At 33.5% G+C, this 18,899-nt stretch overlaps 2 protein-coding genes across 2 annotated transcripts; both read left to right on the forward strand.

Annotated features, from left to right (window-relative positions):
* Positions 1 to 11,468: 11,468 nt before the first annotated feature.
* LOC145033519 (GEM-like protein 6) lies at positions 11,469 to 12,503 on the forward strand. Its single transcript, XM_078982114.1, has 2 exons — positions 11,469 to 11,708; positions 11,844 to 12,503. Exons 1-2 carry the CDS (start codon positions 11,567 to 11,569, stop codon positions 12,311 to 12,313), a joined length of 612 nt encoding a protein of 203 aa, XP_078838240.1. The 5' UTR covers positions 11,469 to 11,566; the 3' UTR covers positions 12,314 to 12,503.
* Positions 12,504 to 15,871: 3,368 nt separating this feature from the next.
* LOC145035096 (GEM-like protein 6) lies at positions 15,872 to 16,837 on the forward strand. The gene is made up of 2 exons (XM_078983687.1): positions 15,872 to 16,118; positions 16,237 to 16,837. The coding sequence occupies exons 1-2, from the start codon at positions 15,977 to 15,979 to the stop codon at positions 16,704 to 16,706; spliced, it is 612 nt and encodes a 203-aa protein (XP_078839813.1). The 5' UTR covers positions 15,872 to 15,976; the 3' UTR covers positions 16,707 to 16,837.
* Positions 16,838 to 18,899: the final 2,062 nt, after the last annotated feature.

Genomic DNA, 18,899 nt, shown 5'->3' on the forward strand with positions numbered 1-18,899 from the left:
GCTGCCATCCGAAAAGATCACTTTCCACTTCCGTTCATTGATTAGATGTTGGAAAGACTTGTTAGAAAATCACATTACTGCTGTCTGGATGGATTCTCAGGCTTTCACCAGATTCCAGTTGCTCTAGAAGATCAGGAGAAAACAACCTTCACCTGCCCATTCAGAACTCTCACTTACAGACACATACCCTTCGGACTCTGCAACGCTCCTGCCACCTTCCAAAGGTGTATGGTGTTGGATAAGGTGTCTAAGTCCATAACTATATTTGAGATGTACTTGACCCGACCCGACATGGTCCATTTGGGTTGCAATTCACCCAGACAATTTATATGGATAATCTTTTGAGAATAGTATAAGTTATTATTTATTAATATATTATATGTTCTAATATATTAATATGAAATCATATTATTTAATTAGTATTGATCTACAATTAATTTAGAATTAATTTAGTGATCAAAAGTGTGACTAATTAAATATGGATTGTTGTATTTATATAGCGTGGGCTAATGCTTATTTAGAATGGGCTAGGCTTACATGGTAAGTCAAGTGATAGTCCATGGAGCTTTAACCCATGGATCTCATGGAAATGAAAGGTCATGGGTATTAGGGTTTACATGGATGTAACCCTAATCCACCACACTATATAAATGAGTCCTTGGCACTTAAAATGACACTAGTTTTTGTGTAAGAACAAGGGTAGGCCAATTTCTAGGACTGTTCTACTATTCTCTCAAGTTCCCAAGGTTTGTGGTGATTTGTGAGTTCCATTTGAGGCATCCACATTATTGGTGTTGGGCTCTCAAACTCCAAGCAATCAACCACTACTAAAAGGTATGTAACTCTACTAGCTTATTAAGTTTCAAAGTTCCCCATGCCATGCTAGTTAGGTTAAGAACCTTGGAAATGCAAAATTGCATGTATCTTAGTAAAACATAGATCCAAGGTTTCTAGGGTTGCATGTATACCTTAAGAGTGTTAGAATGCTCAAAACCCTTCAGTGGTATCAGAGCCTAGGTTTGTTTTCTTGACACTTTATGAAAATTGGTGAAAAAACTCAAGTTTTCTACATTATGCAGCATGAACTCGCCGAGTCTATGGGGGGACTCGACGAGTCCATGTGTTAATTCATCCTACTCGTCAAGTAGGTTCTTGCACTCGACAAGTAGGAGCCCCTGAATGCAGATTTTTGAGTTTTGCTGCTGGAAATTGACTAGAAACATTACCCTAAACTGTTTTGGTCTTATAAAACTTGTTTTAGATGGTGTAATGGTTATGCTAATCCATTTTTAATAGATATTATCAAAATTTCAAGTCTTATATGTGTTTTTTATGATTCTTGAAATTATTGATATGAATGTTCATGAACTTATGAGTTTAGAAGATCATAGGAATTATTTGCAACTTGTTTGGTAGTTTAATTCTTGATCTTGATGTGTTTTAATGGAATCCATAATTTGTCCTCAAGTTATGGATTACCAAAAGTCACTCTTTTAAAGTCCATTAAAGAAACACATAGGTTACATAAAATGAAAAGTCTCTCATTTTAATAAACCATTAACTCATAAGTTATGAAAGATGAAAAGTTTTGAAAGTTACAAAACTTTCCCTTAAGTTTTGGAGCAAGTAAAGTGTCACACACTTTGGTGAAACTTTAGTTCTAACCCCTTGAATTTTAAAAGTTAAAATTCAACCCTTATACTTTATAATATTATAAGTTTAATAAGAATTATATATGAATAAGAACAAGTCGTTTTACCGTTAGTAGGCCTCATTCACAAAGCTGGTCTATAAGGGGGGCAGGGTATAAGGTTGTTGCCTATAAAATGGCAACTTAATGGGTGTCCTCTCTTACCCACCGCTTCCTTAACTGGTGGAGGGTCATTAGCCGAACGGGTAGGACAATGACTTTAATCCTAATTAAAAGTATGATGATTATAAAGTAACTAAATATTTTTTTTTTTATAAATTCCCAATCTTAGTTACTTTAGGAAAAATGTAAATAAGGTGCTAACCCATGAAATTACACTTTGCACTTTGATTAAGTCGTTAGTTGAGAGTGTGTAACTAACCGACACACTAACCTGGACTTAAAAAGGTAGGAAAAGGGTGGCTTAAGGTTTATCATAGATCGGTAATTGCAACTGAAGGTCAAGAACAAGAAGAAATTCAAGTCACTCCATTTAAGGTGCAACAATGGTTCAGAAGGATGTCCAAGTTCAGGAGGGTATCCAAGTTGAATAGGGTGTAACTGAGGTACAATTTGAAGAAGGGTTAGATGATGATGTTGTTGACATTGAAGATTTGTTTAATGAGGTGCAAGATGAAGAGGATAATGTTGGAAATGTACATGTTCAAGAGCTCAATGATGTTAATGTTCAAGTTCAAGAGCTTAATGGTGTTAATGCTCAAACTCAAGAGGTCCCACTAATACTATACATATCTGACTTATTGAAGAGGATCAGGAAAAGAAAAGTCAGATAGAATCTTGAAGTTGAAGTTGGGAAGATAGTAGGTGATGCGCATGCTCCAATGAACTCCAAGGAAAAAGCGCTTCATATAGAGTAGGATAGTGTTGGTAATCTTGTTTTATTATGATACTTTAGTTTTTATTTTGGATACTTGGTAGTTTTAAGTTATGTTTGAAGTTGGGTAATATAGTCAGGTAATATGGTTTTAATTTGGATCCCTTGATACTTGATTGTCTAAGCAATTTTGAATTTAAAATGTATGAAAGTAGGTTGCCTAATTATTTCATGATACTAGGTTTGTTGCCATATTATTGCATCCATGCACACAAATGGGTAATATGGTACATTATGCTAAAATGTGCATGATATACATGGATCAAAACAATGTGGTCCTCATTTTTTTATTACTTTGTCAATTCCTACACATAAAAAGGTAAACAAAGTTGTCTATTTCCGAATAATCCAACATTTATGGACACATATTATTATTAAAGTAATGTGTTCTGTAACAAACCGTTATTTCAGATCAATGTAATGTCTAAAAGTTGAGTCTTATAATCTCTTTGTGAAGTAATAAGAATATCATCGAAAATGAAATGTTCAAAAAGCTCCGTTTGAGTACACTATGTGGTAGACGTGATAAAGTTTCCAAAAATATAAAGAACACTAAAATCCGAGTTATAACGAAGGAGTTATGACCAATCAAAGATTCATAACACTAATGGTAAAGCGTTGTTAAACATAAAACGAGAAATTTCAATAAAATACTTTTAGCCTTAAGTATCTAAATGAAAGTCATAGATATCATTAAACCGCGAACATACATAAAAAGAACGCCCAAATCTAACTTTGTATGAGGAAGTTATGATTTTTCGACGTTTTGAACCTATCGGTAGACAGCTAAAAACTCGAATTAGAGATCGAGCGATTTTCAGCTAACACAACCTAAACGAAAGTTGAAGACCTCGACACTAGGAATGCAACGGTAAAAAGACTGACGAAAATGGACATCAGATTAAGAAGTTATGGAATTTAAACGGACTTTTCCTGACCCGACCAACTAAAAATAATATAATAAAAATAAAGTCAAAACTAGCCGACGAAGTCTAAATGAGAGTTGTAGAGCATTATCACACCTACGCAAATGTTGCGGATTTTACAAGTTCAGGACACAAAACCCGAGGCTGACTCAGCCTCATGACGTGAACAGTTCCATATTCACGACCTGAGACTGTGACTGATGGGTTCCAGAGTGTCAGACATGTCAACTCATCGAAGGGGATAGATCTGACTCAACCTCACGGCGTGAACAAGGCTATATTCACGACGTGAGACCCCAAAACCCTCCCTATAAATAGAAGCTTAGGGGTGTCGTGTTTAGTGCTCATTTCTTTCCATCTAAGTTGTGACATCCCCAAAATCACGGCCAGAAAAGACCGATTTTTGTTTATGCTTTATAAAAATCAGAGTACTTCATTTTATAAAAAGGTTGCGGAATTTGTTCCCAGAAAAACATGGTAAATACATTATTAAAACATTTTCGGAGAAACGTATTTATTTCATTTTAAAATGTTTGAGATGTCATCGTTAATACCGAAACATAAGCATAAACAGAATTTACAATGATTTACACTAGTGATCTACATCTCTTTTAAATCTCTCAGTGTAATGTCACTTCACTTCATCACCTGTGATATACATAAACTGAGTGGGTCAGGTTGGGAAACCTGATGAGTACATAGGGTTTTCAACCCACAATAATATAATTACTATGTTCAATCAAACAATCAACCCAATTACCCATCCCCATTATCTTCTTTACTCTTTAAGGATTTAACCTAAGAGTCATCTATCCTGCATTCGTTTATTCCGAAGTCCCTTACCTCCAGGGTTATAGGACTGACACTAAATCCATAGCTGCCAATGTTCGTTCATAAAGCACTAATTCCATAGCTGCTATGGTCTATTCATCAGGTACTAAATCCATAGCTACCAGTCTTTATCTAATAGGTACTAAGTCCATTGCTACCAATGTTCAACAGGTACTAAGTCCAAAGCTACCAATTCCCAACAGGTACTAAATCCATAGCTACCAACGTTTAACAGGTACTAAGTCCATAGCTACCGGTGTTTGTCCCATAGGCACTAAGTCTATAGCTACCAATGTATCATCTTCTATCTCTCATCATTCATCTACCCATATCATACCCAACATATTCGTATATATAAAATACGTATACAGCTTAAATTCTTTAAAACATGTATAAAACGTTCATCCAGCATAGACAGCAAGTATTCAGATAATATGCACACATAACACGTAGTTTATATAAAATACTTCATATCTATGTGTAAGATGAAAGGGACTATGCACTCACCTGAGAAGGTGGTGACTCGGTACTCGGACAGCGCTTCGAAACCTAATATTATCACCACTAGATTTTAGTCTAATATTACCGTCACTAATTATTAGTCTTATTATTATTATTATCATTATATAAGCGTTTAAACAATACTTTCCAACTACTATGTACAGACAGGGGCCAGACATAAAACACTGGAGGGCAGGACCATTTTGGCGTATAGCACTTCTGAAATCCAACAACCCTATGCAGCCCTTTAAACCAGATTCCCCGTACCGCGAGTAGTTAAAAGATATTATAACGACACTTATATAAGTCATAATAATAGCTCAAATATTTATTATAAATTTATAATAACAATACTAATTTTAAATATAAACTATATTTAAAATAGGGTAAGAATAACTTACTTTCAAGGGGATTTTAGCTAGGAGTCGGGCTCTGCAGGGGCAGAACTTCATCGCTGAATCTTTCTAAGAAAGATTCGTGCAGCGCTTCAGCGCTCACCTTACTATACTAAAACTACAGAAAGAGAAGTCGAATTACGAGGGACCGAAATGTTCGGGGGATAAGGAGAGAAAGACTCTTGAATCAAGAGAATGGTGCAAGAAATATGAGAGCCCAAGGCTCTTATTTATACTAATTGAATTTTCAAAAACTACCCTCCATAATTACTTAATGACCTTTTAGTTATATAAACAACTAAACACCCCTCTATAATACTATTTTAAATGGATTTAATGATATTTGTACTAAACTAATGTCGAAAGAACTCAACATTAGTCTTATAATGACCGCATCGTCGATACCTTTCTAATGATATATACATATGTATATATATGTGTACGTATACATGATTTATACTTTATTTTAATACGTAAATATGCTATTATAATTTGTAATTCGTTCATACAAACTCCGTTTTTGACGTTCTTTATATCCACGCGTAGGTGGAGACGTACTCTACAACTTTCGTTTAGACTCCGTCGACTAATTTTGACTTTATTTTTAAAGTTATATTTTTAACAGGCCGGAACAGGATTGGTCCGTTAAAATCTCATAACTTCTTTATCCGATGTCCATTTTCGTCTGTCTTTTTATCGTTACGCTACTAATAACGAGATCTTCGATTCTTGTTTAGGTTGTGTTGGCTAAAAATCAATCGATCTAAAATTCGAATTTCGGGTTGTACACCGCTAATCCGAAACTTCGAAAAATCATAACTTCTTCATACAAAGTCAGATTTGGGCGTTCTTTTTATCGATGTTCTTAGTTTAACATATTATACGACTTTCATTTAGAGCGCTAAGGCTAAATCTCTCTCTATCATAAATTTACTATTTATGCTTCCCGGCGCCGTGCCGGTTCCGACGCGAAACTTCGACGGGTCATAACTTCTTCGTTATAACTCGGATTTCGGCGTTCTTTATATGTACTGAAACCTTGTGACATATTCTACAACTTGGTTAAGATTATTTATTCTAAATAATCTTTTTGTCAAAAAGTTGTTTTTGACCCCTATTGCCTTTAAATTGACTAGCCCGGATCTGCGGGCGTTACATAAGTTTCGTCGCTCTGCGTTTATACCTCTCGAAGCCTTCCCGAAGCCTCGGTTTTTATACTCGAGATCAGAAGGAAGTCTTACGCTCCCGAGGATCCCGAGAATTCCCGAGAATTCAGCTTTCTCTAGTCGAAGTTCTGCTCGATTCTTTGTCTTAACTTCTTCAAGCTACCACTTCAATCAAGTGAGTTCATACCTTATACACCTTCAAATACTTTATAATATACTTTTAATACATTTCGGGGGAGAATACAAGTAAACACACGGTTGATCCCGAGTGGAAACGTGAAAACTCTTGTTATACTTTGCATGCATTAGATTTATACAAAATGCATAGTATCCAGGGTAGCCATCATTGTTAAACCATTTTATGCATTTAAAGAACTTATGGTTTATGCTTTGTCAAACATTGTGAAAGGGGATAAACATTGCATACAAAACTATTATTGTAATACAGACTTAGTTGAGAATCCATGAGACGATTACATCTTCAATGCTACCTTTTTGTTAAAAGGTGCTACCTAAAGTCCTGTCTATTGTAACCAGAGTCTCCCATTTGGAGAGCGTGTCAAATGTGTATAGATCTATATGGGAAGTCATGATCCCGCGTCTTGACTGTTAGCTACAGTCCTTTGGGTGACAATTTTTCATAACGTTTCGACGCCTGAAGACCGTCGCCACAGGCATATTATGTTTAGTATGGTTATAAAACTCACTGGATAGACAATTATTATGGTATTCTGATTTTATGAATGAGTAGCTACTAAAACTATTATTCATCTAACAAGTGCAATCTTCTTATAGCTTTATTATATAAAACTATGCCTCAACCTTTTAAGCGTTTCAGTTGCTTGCGATTTTCGGTCTTGGATATTAGAGACTGCCTGTTACTTTAGGAAAATAAGGGATTTTCCTTTATCCAAAACAATAAACTAATAGGAAAATAAGGGATTTTCCAGGTACAACAATTTACAATTTACAACACGAACATTCATATGCATTTCATACTTTTATAAGAAAATAAGAGATTTTCTTGGAAAACGCACGAACTTTGGAATGGTATATATTTTCTCAAAACTGCTTATGAACTCACCAACTTAATTGTTGACACTTTTTCTTTGAAATAACTTGTATTATCAGGGAACCGCTAAGCAGGTTTGGAAACCAACTTTTGGGGATTAACGCTCTGACGTTAATTACTTCTTTTGAAAGATGATTATGTATTTATCTTTTAAACATGTAACAAATACAATTATGTAAACATTTTGAAACCTTTATATGTATGGTGGTGTGTACTTTCCTTACTATGAACTGTTATGATACTGAATATGATGTCCTCCGCCCTCGAACGTTTTCGCCGTTCTGGTTTGGGGGTGTGATTCGAGTACGTATCCTCTGCTTTCAGTTGTACGGGCCCATACTACCTTCCACATATATCCGTAATTTCCTCAAGTACTGCCTCGACTCCACCAAGTCCCTTCTACTACCATTGCTGATCTCACGCTAATCTCATCCTAGGCTTGCCCTAGGGTAATCACCAACCCACTCTCCGCCATCAGCTGCATAAGAAGTCCCTGTTTTCTTCCCCTAACTAGGTCGCGAATACTATTACATATTACTCAAACCAGATAATTCTTCGAGTGAGAGATCCTACCCTATAACGGTTAGACTCAAACAAGAGCTACGAAATAGAGCTAGATGTAACCTTTTGAAATTATTTAGTCCTTGAAATATGTAACTTAACATATTCGTTTACTAGTTAATGAAAGACAACTAGAACTCCTGAAAGCACAAAGCAAACAACATTCGGGCATTAAGTACACATAATCAAGCATATACTACTCTGATTATCATACTGTCTAATCTGTACTAGCATGAAGTTCTCATAAAGTTGAACATATATAACAGGCACATAAGGCATCTTTCCTAGATCCTTAATCCTAATCTAGCATGTTGTTCTAAATAAGCTAATAATCATAACATAACATGATCTTGTATGGGTAGCTTGGGAGGACTTACTTGAGTTCGGTTGATTGCATGCACCACACCTTTTTCTCTTTTCAAAGCACTTTTCTATTTTAAAAATCCTTTTTGTAAACAAAAATAATTTTCTTTTTGAAAATTTCTATACCAATTCCTTAGTTTGAGTTCAGACACACTCGAAAGTGTGCTCAAATTCCTCAAACCAAGGCTCTGATACCAACTTGTAACAACCCGAAAATACAACCCAAAAAAATTTTCGTTTTTAAAACATTACTAAAACCATTAACCATCATAAGTAAAATCATAATCATGGATCATTAAACATCATAGTATCTGTCTCAAATCAAAATCTCATATCAAATCATCAGAGTGAACTCCCAGGCTGTGATTGTGGTGTGTGCCATATGATCAACCCGAGCCCTTCCCTTTACTAGTGGAAGTACCTGTAACAAAAACTGAAATATGTAAGCACAAAGCTTAGTGAGCTCCCCCAAACTACCACATACCATACACACGTAACATGCAACTAGGAGATATGGGCCCCGCCCACACTCTTGGAGATACGAGCCCCGCCCACACTCCGCTAACTAGGAGATACGGGTCCTGCCCACACTCTGTTATTCTTGAGGTACGAGCCCCGCCCACACTCAACTGTTCGAGATACAGGCCCCGCCTACACTTAGCTACTATATTGACATACAAGTATCACACAGAAACAAGTATATTGAGTCTATTATTCAATCATGAATCATAATGCAACTAAATTACCACGTTATATTCACATATGAATATGTTTTCTCACCTGAATCAGTATATGATTATTAAAAACACAAAACAAATATGCAAGTCTGTATGTTATTCATATGTGAATAACATATAAAAATTATATATATTTGTCAAAAACCTTCAATATTCATAAGTGAATATACCTTGTAATATTCATATGTGAATATATTGTGTAATATTCATAAGTGAATATATCATCTAATATTCACAATTGAATATACTCTGTAATATTCACATGTGATATACCATGTAATACTATGTAATATTCACATATAAAATATCATTTAATACTCATAAGTGAATATATATCATCTAATATTCACAAGTGAATATATTATGTTAATATTCACAAGTGAATTCATCGTCCAATATTAAAATATGAATATACTATGTTTATTATATGCTATATTCATACATGAATGACACTTAAATTGTAAAAAAAAAAAAAAAATCATACTTTTTATTCATAAGTGAATAACGAATGTACTGTAATAAAACCTGATGCATTGTTATTCATTTATGAATAACGATAGCTGAAAATATTAAAAAAAAAATTATTTTATCTTAAAACTATATCAATATGGATGTCTATTTGTAGAGAATAAAAAATCATGAATTTTGGTATATTTAAAATCATTTTTTGATAAAAATAGCTTATAAAAATTAAAAAAAAAAAACGAAAAAAACTATGTTTTTGTATATATTAAGGTAATGAGTAGCATAGTTTAAGGAAATATGTTATGTTGGAAAACACATATGCATTCGTTTCCCATTTCCACCGGTACGTTGGAGCCTTTTGCGGCAAAAATAAATGATTGGCTGAGAATGATTCCTCCATTGTCAACCTTTTTTTTTTCTCAATTGAACCCTCCCTTATATATATATATATATATATATATATATATATATATATATATATATATATATATATATATATATATATATATATATATATATATATATATATATATATATACTAGAAACACAATTATACATTTAAGGTGTTGTTTGTTTTTTCGAAGAGAAATTGCTTGAAGTCTGCAGACCACCTCTTCAATCCTCTGTAGCAGAAGAGGTGGAACAAACGGCTGCAGCATGTAATAAAAATTATGTTTGTTTTTTAACGTCTGCAGACTGCTGCAGTAAGTTAAACTAATGCGTGAAGATGTTTGAAGCAGTTGGTTTAGTGCTGCGCCACGCAGCACACGCGCAACAGTTTTTAAGTCAGAAGTCTTTTGAAAAACAAACAGCTTCGAATGGCCAAGTGTTGCGCGTGTGCTGCGCGACGCAACAATAAATGGTTTGAAGTGGTTTTTTAAAAAAAACAAAAATCACCTTATACTCTATCTGGCACAACATGTTCTATTTTGGGACATAATTAAATTAGAAGATGATTGAATCATCATGGGTGTCATGCATGTCTTTTGTATTCATGACTTGGCTTGCATGCATAGTGCATTATGGTGCTTCAAACGAAGAAGATATCCAAATTAATTTATAGTTTTACGTCAATAACCATGAACTGGCATTTATTTATAGGATAACAAAGCTAATATTATTCCCACCGAGTTACACATCAGTTAATTTCATTGCATAATATAGATTTATTTATAAGCCCATGCGTATCGACATAAGACATTTACATTTCCGCTTGCTTTGCATTGTCATGTTAATACGTTATGTAAGTTGCATGTGATGATCAGTTGCCAAGTCAGTTATATATTATAATTATGTGTGTCATATATATGTGACAGAATAGTGAAGTTGACAATAAAAAGCGAATGTGTAAATTAACCTTATTGAAGGGGCGGATATAAAAGAAAAAGTAGACGAAACCTAGAAAAAGCTAATACCAACCTTCAATCTCATGTGACCTGTGTTGCCATATGTCGTGTCGATTATTTATTTATTTATCATAATCAATATTATGTTGGTTCCCACTTCCCACCAACCACTCTCCTTCCATTCCCCATATACATGCATGCATGGGGAATGACATAGATATGGAGAAGATAAGATCCTAAAATTAGTCTCATAGTGGGTTGCTTTACACCTCATTCTGATTAAGCAAAATAAACACCAAGAAACTTTTGTGCATGATCAAACCATACGTAACTTTGAAATTAGAGAAACCCGACTCAGCATGTGCATGTCGACAGCAAAAAGTAGATATGCACAACAAGAGGAAAGTAGTGGTCCAGAAAAGACTCAACGACCAATTAATTAACCACAAAATAAGGATAACCAACTAAAAGTTGTAATAGGTATTCTTCCGTTTTTACATGCCTATAAATAAATGTCCTCCTTCAAAAATCAAAACACAGTACCGACATTTAGCTTCAGAAGTAGCTAGCAACAATCAAAACTATATACCTTCAAATCACAACAAACACACATCAACTATGGATCAAAGATCATCATCAAAACATGATACTGGAGTTGCGATCAAATCAACCAATAAGGGATTACTATTATCCAAACCTTATGAACCCTGTCACTCAATTTCTTCCACTTCTTCCAAGACCAATGGCACTGAAAGAGAAGGTAGTTTTACACCTAGATAATTAACAAACCACTTTATTTAATTGTCTTTTATTAATTTTCCAACCATAATTAAATGTTCTTTATACTTCTTTCATTCAGTCAATCTTATACTGGTCATCTTTTGTTAATATGCAGCAAGTTCAAGTCCCAAGTTAATTGAAATCATGAAACAGAAGTTGAGTCATGGTGCCCAAATGATTCAACTTGGAAGTACTCCAGGTAAAATCTTTAGGAAAACCTTCGGTATCAGAGAGGAAGAGAAGCTGTTACAGGCTTCCCAATGCTTCTTGTACACTACAGCAGGTGCAATTGCAGGCATCCTCTTTGTGTCTACAGAAAGGATTGCATTTTGTAGTGATAGGTCCCTTAAAACTTATTCTCCCACAGGCGAGCTGCTAAAGTTCCAATATAAGGTGTCAATCCCGTTAGGAAAGATAAAAGGAGTAAGAGAAAGCGTGAACATGAAGAGGCTATCATATAACTACGTGGAGGTAGTGACTGTTGATGATTTCAGCTTTTGGTTTCTGGGTTTTGAAAATTATAAGAGAACATTAAGATATCTCCATCATGCAATTGGCCACGAATGCTTATGTAATAGATGTTGAAATGTGAAAACTAGTCCTTAAATTTGATGTACATTTTCATGTAAAGTCAATCTTATAGTTATTTCTAAAATTTTGTAGTAGAACTACTAATTCTCTAGATGTATAGGTTGTTATATGCTCTCATATCATACTTTTTAATGTCAATTTCTGGGTGTTATAAGTTTAAAGGGAAAATGATTTAAAAGCCCAACGAAGTTTCCAAACCATTCAAAAAACCCCAATCATGTTTTGTCTATTCAAAAAAACCCAACGAACTTAACATTTTGTCTAAAAAATCCAACAAAGTTTCAAACCGTTCAGAAAATTCCAATTTTGTTTTGTTTAAGTTCGTTGGGTTTTTTTTGAACAGTCAAAACATGATTGGAGTTTTTTAAACATTTTGAAAACTTCGTTGGTCTAACAAGTCATTTTTCCGATACGGTAATAAGCCACGTCATCTGTTTCTCTTATTTGACTTTCGAAAAAGTGTAACTTAATTGGGCTTTTTAGATAAAATGTTAAGTTTGTTGGGTGTTTTTAACAGACAAAATATGATTGGGGTTTTTTAAACGGTTTGGAAACTTTGTTGGGTTTTTAAGTCATTTTCCCTAAGTTTAAATTCAAAGTCCACTTTAAACAACTTATACCATTACAAAATCTCATAAACACATTCAAATCAATACTAATATCAAATATATTTAAAAAAAAAAAAAAAAAAAAACTATAATAATTAATATATCATTTTAATGTCAAATACGTTTGTAGAAAAAAGATAGAAGCAATTGAGTCATTTTGATCATATGTAAAAGTAGATGTATCAATTTTAATGTTTACCTGGAAAAAAAATTGTTTAATTTTGGCATTATATATTGAATAGTCACTTTCATCTTTAAGAACAATTGAATAGTCATTTTCATCTATAAAAATAGATAAAAGTAGATGTAGTCATTGAATAGTCGTTAAATTCACTTTACTGATTTCAATTTTCATCATCCTTCTTTCATAAACAAATAACACATTGAAATTTCAATCCTAGTTTCTCTATATTCCTCATTCATATTTCAAATGTCATCATAAAGTACTTCAATTTTTCTTAATTTCAAATATCTCATGTGAAACATTATATGTAGCATAATAATTTACATATTTTATCTTCATTATTTATTTTGCAGTTGCATTTCCATGCATAAAGTTTGTGTTGAAATTGAAGAAAAAAAAATAGTCAAAGAACAAATAATGTGGCCTATGAATACTATTTTTGTAGATCTTCTTCTTGTTTGTGAAGTATAGAAGAAGGAAGACGATGAATGAAAGTTGGAGTGATATTAGGGATTTCATTAGGTGTATGATAAATAAAAGGGAGAGAGAATATCGGATTATCTAGAAAACTTGATTGATTTTAGAAAAATACATGGGCAATTGTGGAAAAAGGCACGTGTGAATCCATTCCTCTCCACTTTTCCAGTGAAGTCTTCATCTAACAGTTAAGTAAAAAAGAAACATCAAAATATATCTGAATATTTTAAATGTTGTTAATATTAAGTTCCTTAAGTTAAAAAGAAACACTCTTAGAGTCATTAAGTACGTATGTCAGAGATGATCTTAACAATGTGAGTGAAACTCTGATTGTGAACTTTATGAATGATATTTAAGACATATGAGATGATGACATAGCAGATTTTTTGGCATAATTCATATAGATTTTTGGAATGTATCTGAAACAAAATAAGATAATGCAATTTGAGAGTAAGACATGTAAAACAAGGTAGTAACACTTTGGTCAATCGTTCAAAACAAGGAGTTTAGGGTTTGGGAAAGTAAAAGTAACTTTTGGATAGCAAAGTATAGACAGTGGCAATGGCAGATCCAAGATGGAAGTTAAAAGAGGTCCGTTATACATAAAAAAAACATATAAATTAATAAAACTTTAATTTTTTTTTTGGTGATTTATTGGTTTCTGTAGCAAATAAATGTTAAAGTGAGGCTTTTTCTGCAAGAATGGGTGCCGAAGAGGGGGGATGGAGGGCTTAGTAAAACAAGCATTTTTAAAGGTTTTTTTAGTAGTCCTAACATGCTTCCTCTGCCATTGAGTGTAGGGCTATCTAGTAGGTGAAGGGGAAAGTTCTAATATTGTCCCATATACATCTCTATGTGAATGATTAATGATATATTCGGAGAATGAAAAAGAAAAATCGATCATATATGGAAATTACTCATTGGATGGATGGATATAATTGTTTCGGATCTTGTACAGTCAATAATAACATAAATTTAAACTTCACAATTATTGCTTCATATATCATCACTCAATGCAAAAAGATATATTGCTTAACCAGTAAAAAACATACAAACAAATATTTAAAATAGCTTGAATGTTAATGTTTTTATTGGAAAACATGTCATGGTAGGAGAAAAGCAACATAGAATATTATAAGGATCAATTATGAAACTTTTTAAAACAAATAGTAAGTTTTTTAATATAAAAAAATGTAAAATAAAAATAACGTTGAAGGGGTTTATATATAAAAAAATAAAACAATATTGAATAGGAACTCATAATTTTTTTTTTTGGAGGCATCTTCAAAACAACCCATTTTTACAAAGGTTTTCTAATTAACAACACATATTTACAATAAGAAAAAAAAATTCCTATTATTATAATTAGTCTACAAACACAGTTATCCACTTATATATACACTATCCGGCACAACATGTTCTATTTTGGGACATAAATTGCGTTAGATGATTGAAGCATCATATGTGTCATGCATGTCTTTTGTGTATTCATGACTTGGCATGCATGCATGGTGCATTTGGATGCTTCAAATGAAGAAAATAACCAAAAAGTCTTACGTCAATAACCATGAACTAGCATTTATTTATAAGATAACAAAGCTAAATATTCCCACCGAGTTACACCTCAGTTTCATTGAATAAAATATATTTATTTATTTATAAGCCCATGCATATCGACAAAAGACATTTACATTTCCGCTTGCTTAGCAGGGTCATGTTATGTAAGTTGCATGTGATGATCAGTTGCCATGTAGATTGTATATTATAATTATGTGTGTCATATGTGACAGAATAGTCAAGTTGACAATAAAAGTAAATGTGTAAATTAACCTTATTGAAGGGGCGGATATAAAAAGAAAAAGTAAAAGAAACCTAGAAAAAGCAAATACCATGTCATGTCGATTATTTATTTATTTATCATAATCTATATTATGTTGGTCCCACTTCCCACCCACCACTCTCCTCCCATTCCCTATGGGCCATGACATGGATATGAAGAAGATAAGATCCTAAAATTAGTCTCATCGCCCCTGCTTTACACCTCATTCTGATTAAGCAAAATAAACACCAATAAACTTTTTTGCATGATCAAACCATACGTAACTTTGAAAATAGAGAAACCCGACTCAACATGTGCATGCCGACAGCAAAAAGTAGATATGCACAATAAGAGGAAAGTAGTGGTCCAGAAAAAGACTCAACGACCAATTAACCACCAAATAAGGATGACCAACTAAAAGTTGTAATAGCTATTCTTCCATTTTTAGATGCCTATAAATGTCCTTCAAAAATCAAAACACATTACCCACATTAAGCTTCAGAAGTACTAGCAACAATCAAAACAATACACCTTCGAGGCAACCGAATCACAACAAACATACATCAACTATGGATCACAGATCATCATCAAAACATGATACTCGAGTTGAGATCAAATCAACTAACAAGGGATTGCTATTATCTAAACCTTATGAACCCTGTCACTCAATTTCTTCCACTTCTTCCAAGACCAATGGCGCTGAAAGAGAAGGTAATTAACCACCACTTTATTTAATTGTCTTGTATTAATTCTCCAACCATGCATAATTAAATGTTCTCTATACTTCTTTCAGTCAATCTTATACTGTTCATCTTTTGTTAATATTCAGCAAGTTCAAGTCCCAAGTTAATTGAAATCATGAAACAGAAGTTGAGTCATGGTGCCCAAATGATTCAACTAGGTAGCACTCCAGGTAAAATCTTTAGGAAAACCTTTGGTATCAGAGAGGAAGAGAAACTGTTACAGGCTTCCCAATGCTTCTTGTACACTACAGCAGGTGCAATTGCAGGCATACTTTATGTGTCTACAGAAAGGGTTGCATTTTGCAGTGATAGGTCCCTTAAAACTTATTCTCCCACAGGCGAGCTGTTAAAGTTCCAATATAAGGTGTCAATCCCTTTAGGGAAGATAAAAGGAGTAAGAGAAAGCATGAACACCAAGAGGCTATCGTATAACTATGTGGAGGTAGTGACTGTTGATGATTTCAGCTTTTGGTTTCTGGGCTTTGAAAATTATAAGAAAACATTAAGATATCTCCATCATGCAATTGGCCACGAATGCTTATGTAATAGATGTTGAAAACTAACTAGTTCTTAAATTTGATGTACATTTTTCATGTAAAGTCTTATATATAGTTGTTTCAAAATTTTTGTAGTAGATCTACTTTCTCTAATGAGTAAAAGATGTATCTGTTGTTATATGATCAAAAAGTGTCGATTTTACGGTGTTATAAGTTTAAATCCAAAGGTCTAATAGACTAGATGTGGCCCCAACAAATATTATTTAAGCGGTACTTCAACAAATTGGGAAGGTTGATTAAGTGGGTCAATATCATATTCATTGCAATTGGGCTTTAAAACGTGTACATTGTATGATAAACAACCTGTGTGGCAACTAAAGGTCATTATGATAAGATCAACACATGGACTATTGAAAAGATGACGTGTCATAAAATAAAAGATGCAGACAACAACTTATGTTATAAACTATATCATGACAGGCTTTAACTTTGGGGTGGCATGCGGTTCAAAGAAAGGAAAAAGATGCAAAAGGCTTTTGTTATTGAATACTCATTTGCAACTCCCACACAAATATAGCCCATATGAACCTCAGCCCGAGATATGGCCCAACAACATCGGTGTCCATAGCCATTGAGCATACTGTTCCAAGAAATCACATCCCTGTGTGGCATTTGATCAAACACTTGCCTTGCAAGGTCCATGTGACTGGATATTACATATGCATTGACCATTGAATTCCAACAAACAATATCTCTCTCTGGATGCGCATCAAACAACTTCTTTGCAGAAGGCAAACGTTTAGCATCTGTATAAAACTTAATCAACGATCTTTGTACATAAAAGTCAGGCTCAAAGCCACATTTCAAAATATGGGTATGAACCAAAATCCCATATTCAATGCTTGAAGACAACGTGCATGCCTTTATTACAAACGGGAACGTCATATTATTAGGTCCTACACCATTATTTGACGAAACAAGAAGATGGATTCTTGAGGCTGGTTAGGGGTGCCGAAAACCCTCTAATGAGGGTATTATAGAGTTGCACAGTAGGTTTGGTTGCTTATCAAATATGGTTTTAGTATAAGATAGGTTTCCATGAGGTGAAATTGCACAAAAAGACGCCAACCTACACAATTCTGGAAGTGAGGTTTCATAAGGAATAAAACGATGATTTGAGCATGTATTTGTTTGAATTGCTTAACGCTTTTGCATTCGCTTACGAGGTAATCAAATTGAGGCTTCAACGATGAGCATTTGATGGCTAATTGATTGTTACCATATCACCAACTTCTTCATCAGTTCGTCCTCTTCCCATCCAATTTTACCGGCGACACAACCTTTGTTTTCTGACTTTTTTTTCCACCAACAAGGATGCAACATGCTTTTTTCTGGTTGAATTCTAGGAAATGGAAGTTGCCGAACAAAGGCATAATCAATCGCCAAGAGCATCTCATATGGAATCACGGATTGTATAGAGTTAATCTCTGGGATTTTTAGGTAGTTGGTGGACTTGCAAGTATTAAACTAATCTTCAAAGTACTTGGCCAAAGAGAGAAGTTATTTTACGTACAGGATCAAAAGACCTTTTCAGATGACATCATGCAGAACATTCTAGCTAGTTACATAAAAAAAAAATGAGTATTTTCTGCAAAGGACGGAGTAGAAATTGAATTGGCAGGTTGTATGGGGTAACGGGGGTACTCTGGCGAAAGGAGGATGGTAGACGGCAAGGGGAGATTGATGGGATGGGCAACTATGATGACAACGGTGAGCGCGGACTAGGCGTCCTGTATGTTTTTGATTAGTGGGGAAGAAGCCAGGAGGAAAAAAGGGAGGCTTATTTTTAATTTCTCTTGTTCAATTTCTCATAGTTATTTTGATTTATTTATTCATATAATGAGTTTTTTTATTTTATTAAATTTTATATAATATTTTAATATAATAATTACAATAAATATAGTAATAAATGGATTTATTCTATCTAATTTCTAAATTCTTAAAATTAAAACTTATTGTTTCTTTTCTTTATTTAAATTATTTATTTAAATTTAAAAGATAAAAACATTTACATTATAATAAATCATTATTTTTCTTATTTTCTTATAAATTTAAAATTCTCAAATATTTTGATATTTATATTTTTTTATTCTTTTTAAATTAACCTATATAAATCACAGTTAGTTTTAAAATAGAAGTAATTTGTAAATACTTATTCAAATCACAAATATTTTGGTAAAAAAAAACAAGTT

The sequence above is a fragment of the Lactuca saligna genome, chromosome 3 (assembly GCF_052625555.1).
Source record: "Lactuca saligna cultivar CGN05327 chromosome 3, ASM5262555v1, whole genome shotgun sequence".
Classification (NCBI taxonomy): Eukaryota; Viridiplantae; Streptophyta; class Magnoliopsida; order Asterales; family Asteraceae; genus Lactuca; species Lactuca saligna.

What these genes read in the sequence shown, in the direction of transcription:
- LOC145033519 (XM_078982114.1), top strand. Translation starts at nt 11,567, where the DNA reads ATGGATCAAAGATCATCATCAAAACATGATACTGGAGTTGCGATCAAA. An exon ending in CAATGGCACTGAAAGAGAAG is followed by an intron (nt 11,709 to 11,843) that starts GTAGTTTTACAC and finishes GTTAATATGCAG; the next exon opens with CAAGTTCAAGTCCCAAGTTA.
- LOC145035096 (XM_078983687.1), top strand. Translation starts at nt 15,977, where the DNA reads ATGGATCACAGATCATCATCAAAACATGATACTCGAGTTGAGATCAAA. An exon ending in CAATGGCGCTGAAAGAGAAG is followed by an intron (nt 16,119 to 16,236) that starts GTAATTAACCAC and finishes GTTAATATTCAG; the next exon opens with CAAGTTCAAGTCCCAAGTTA.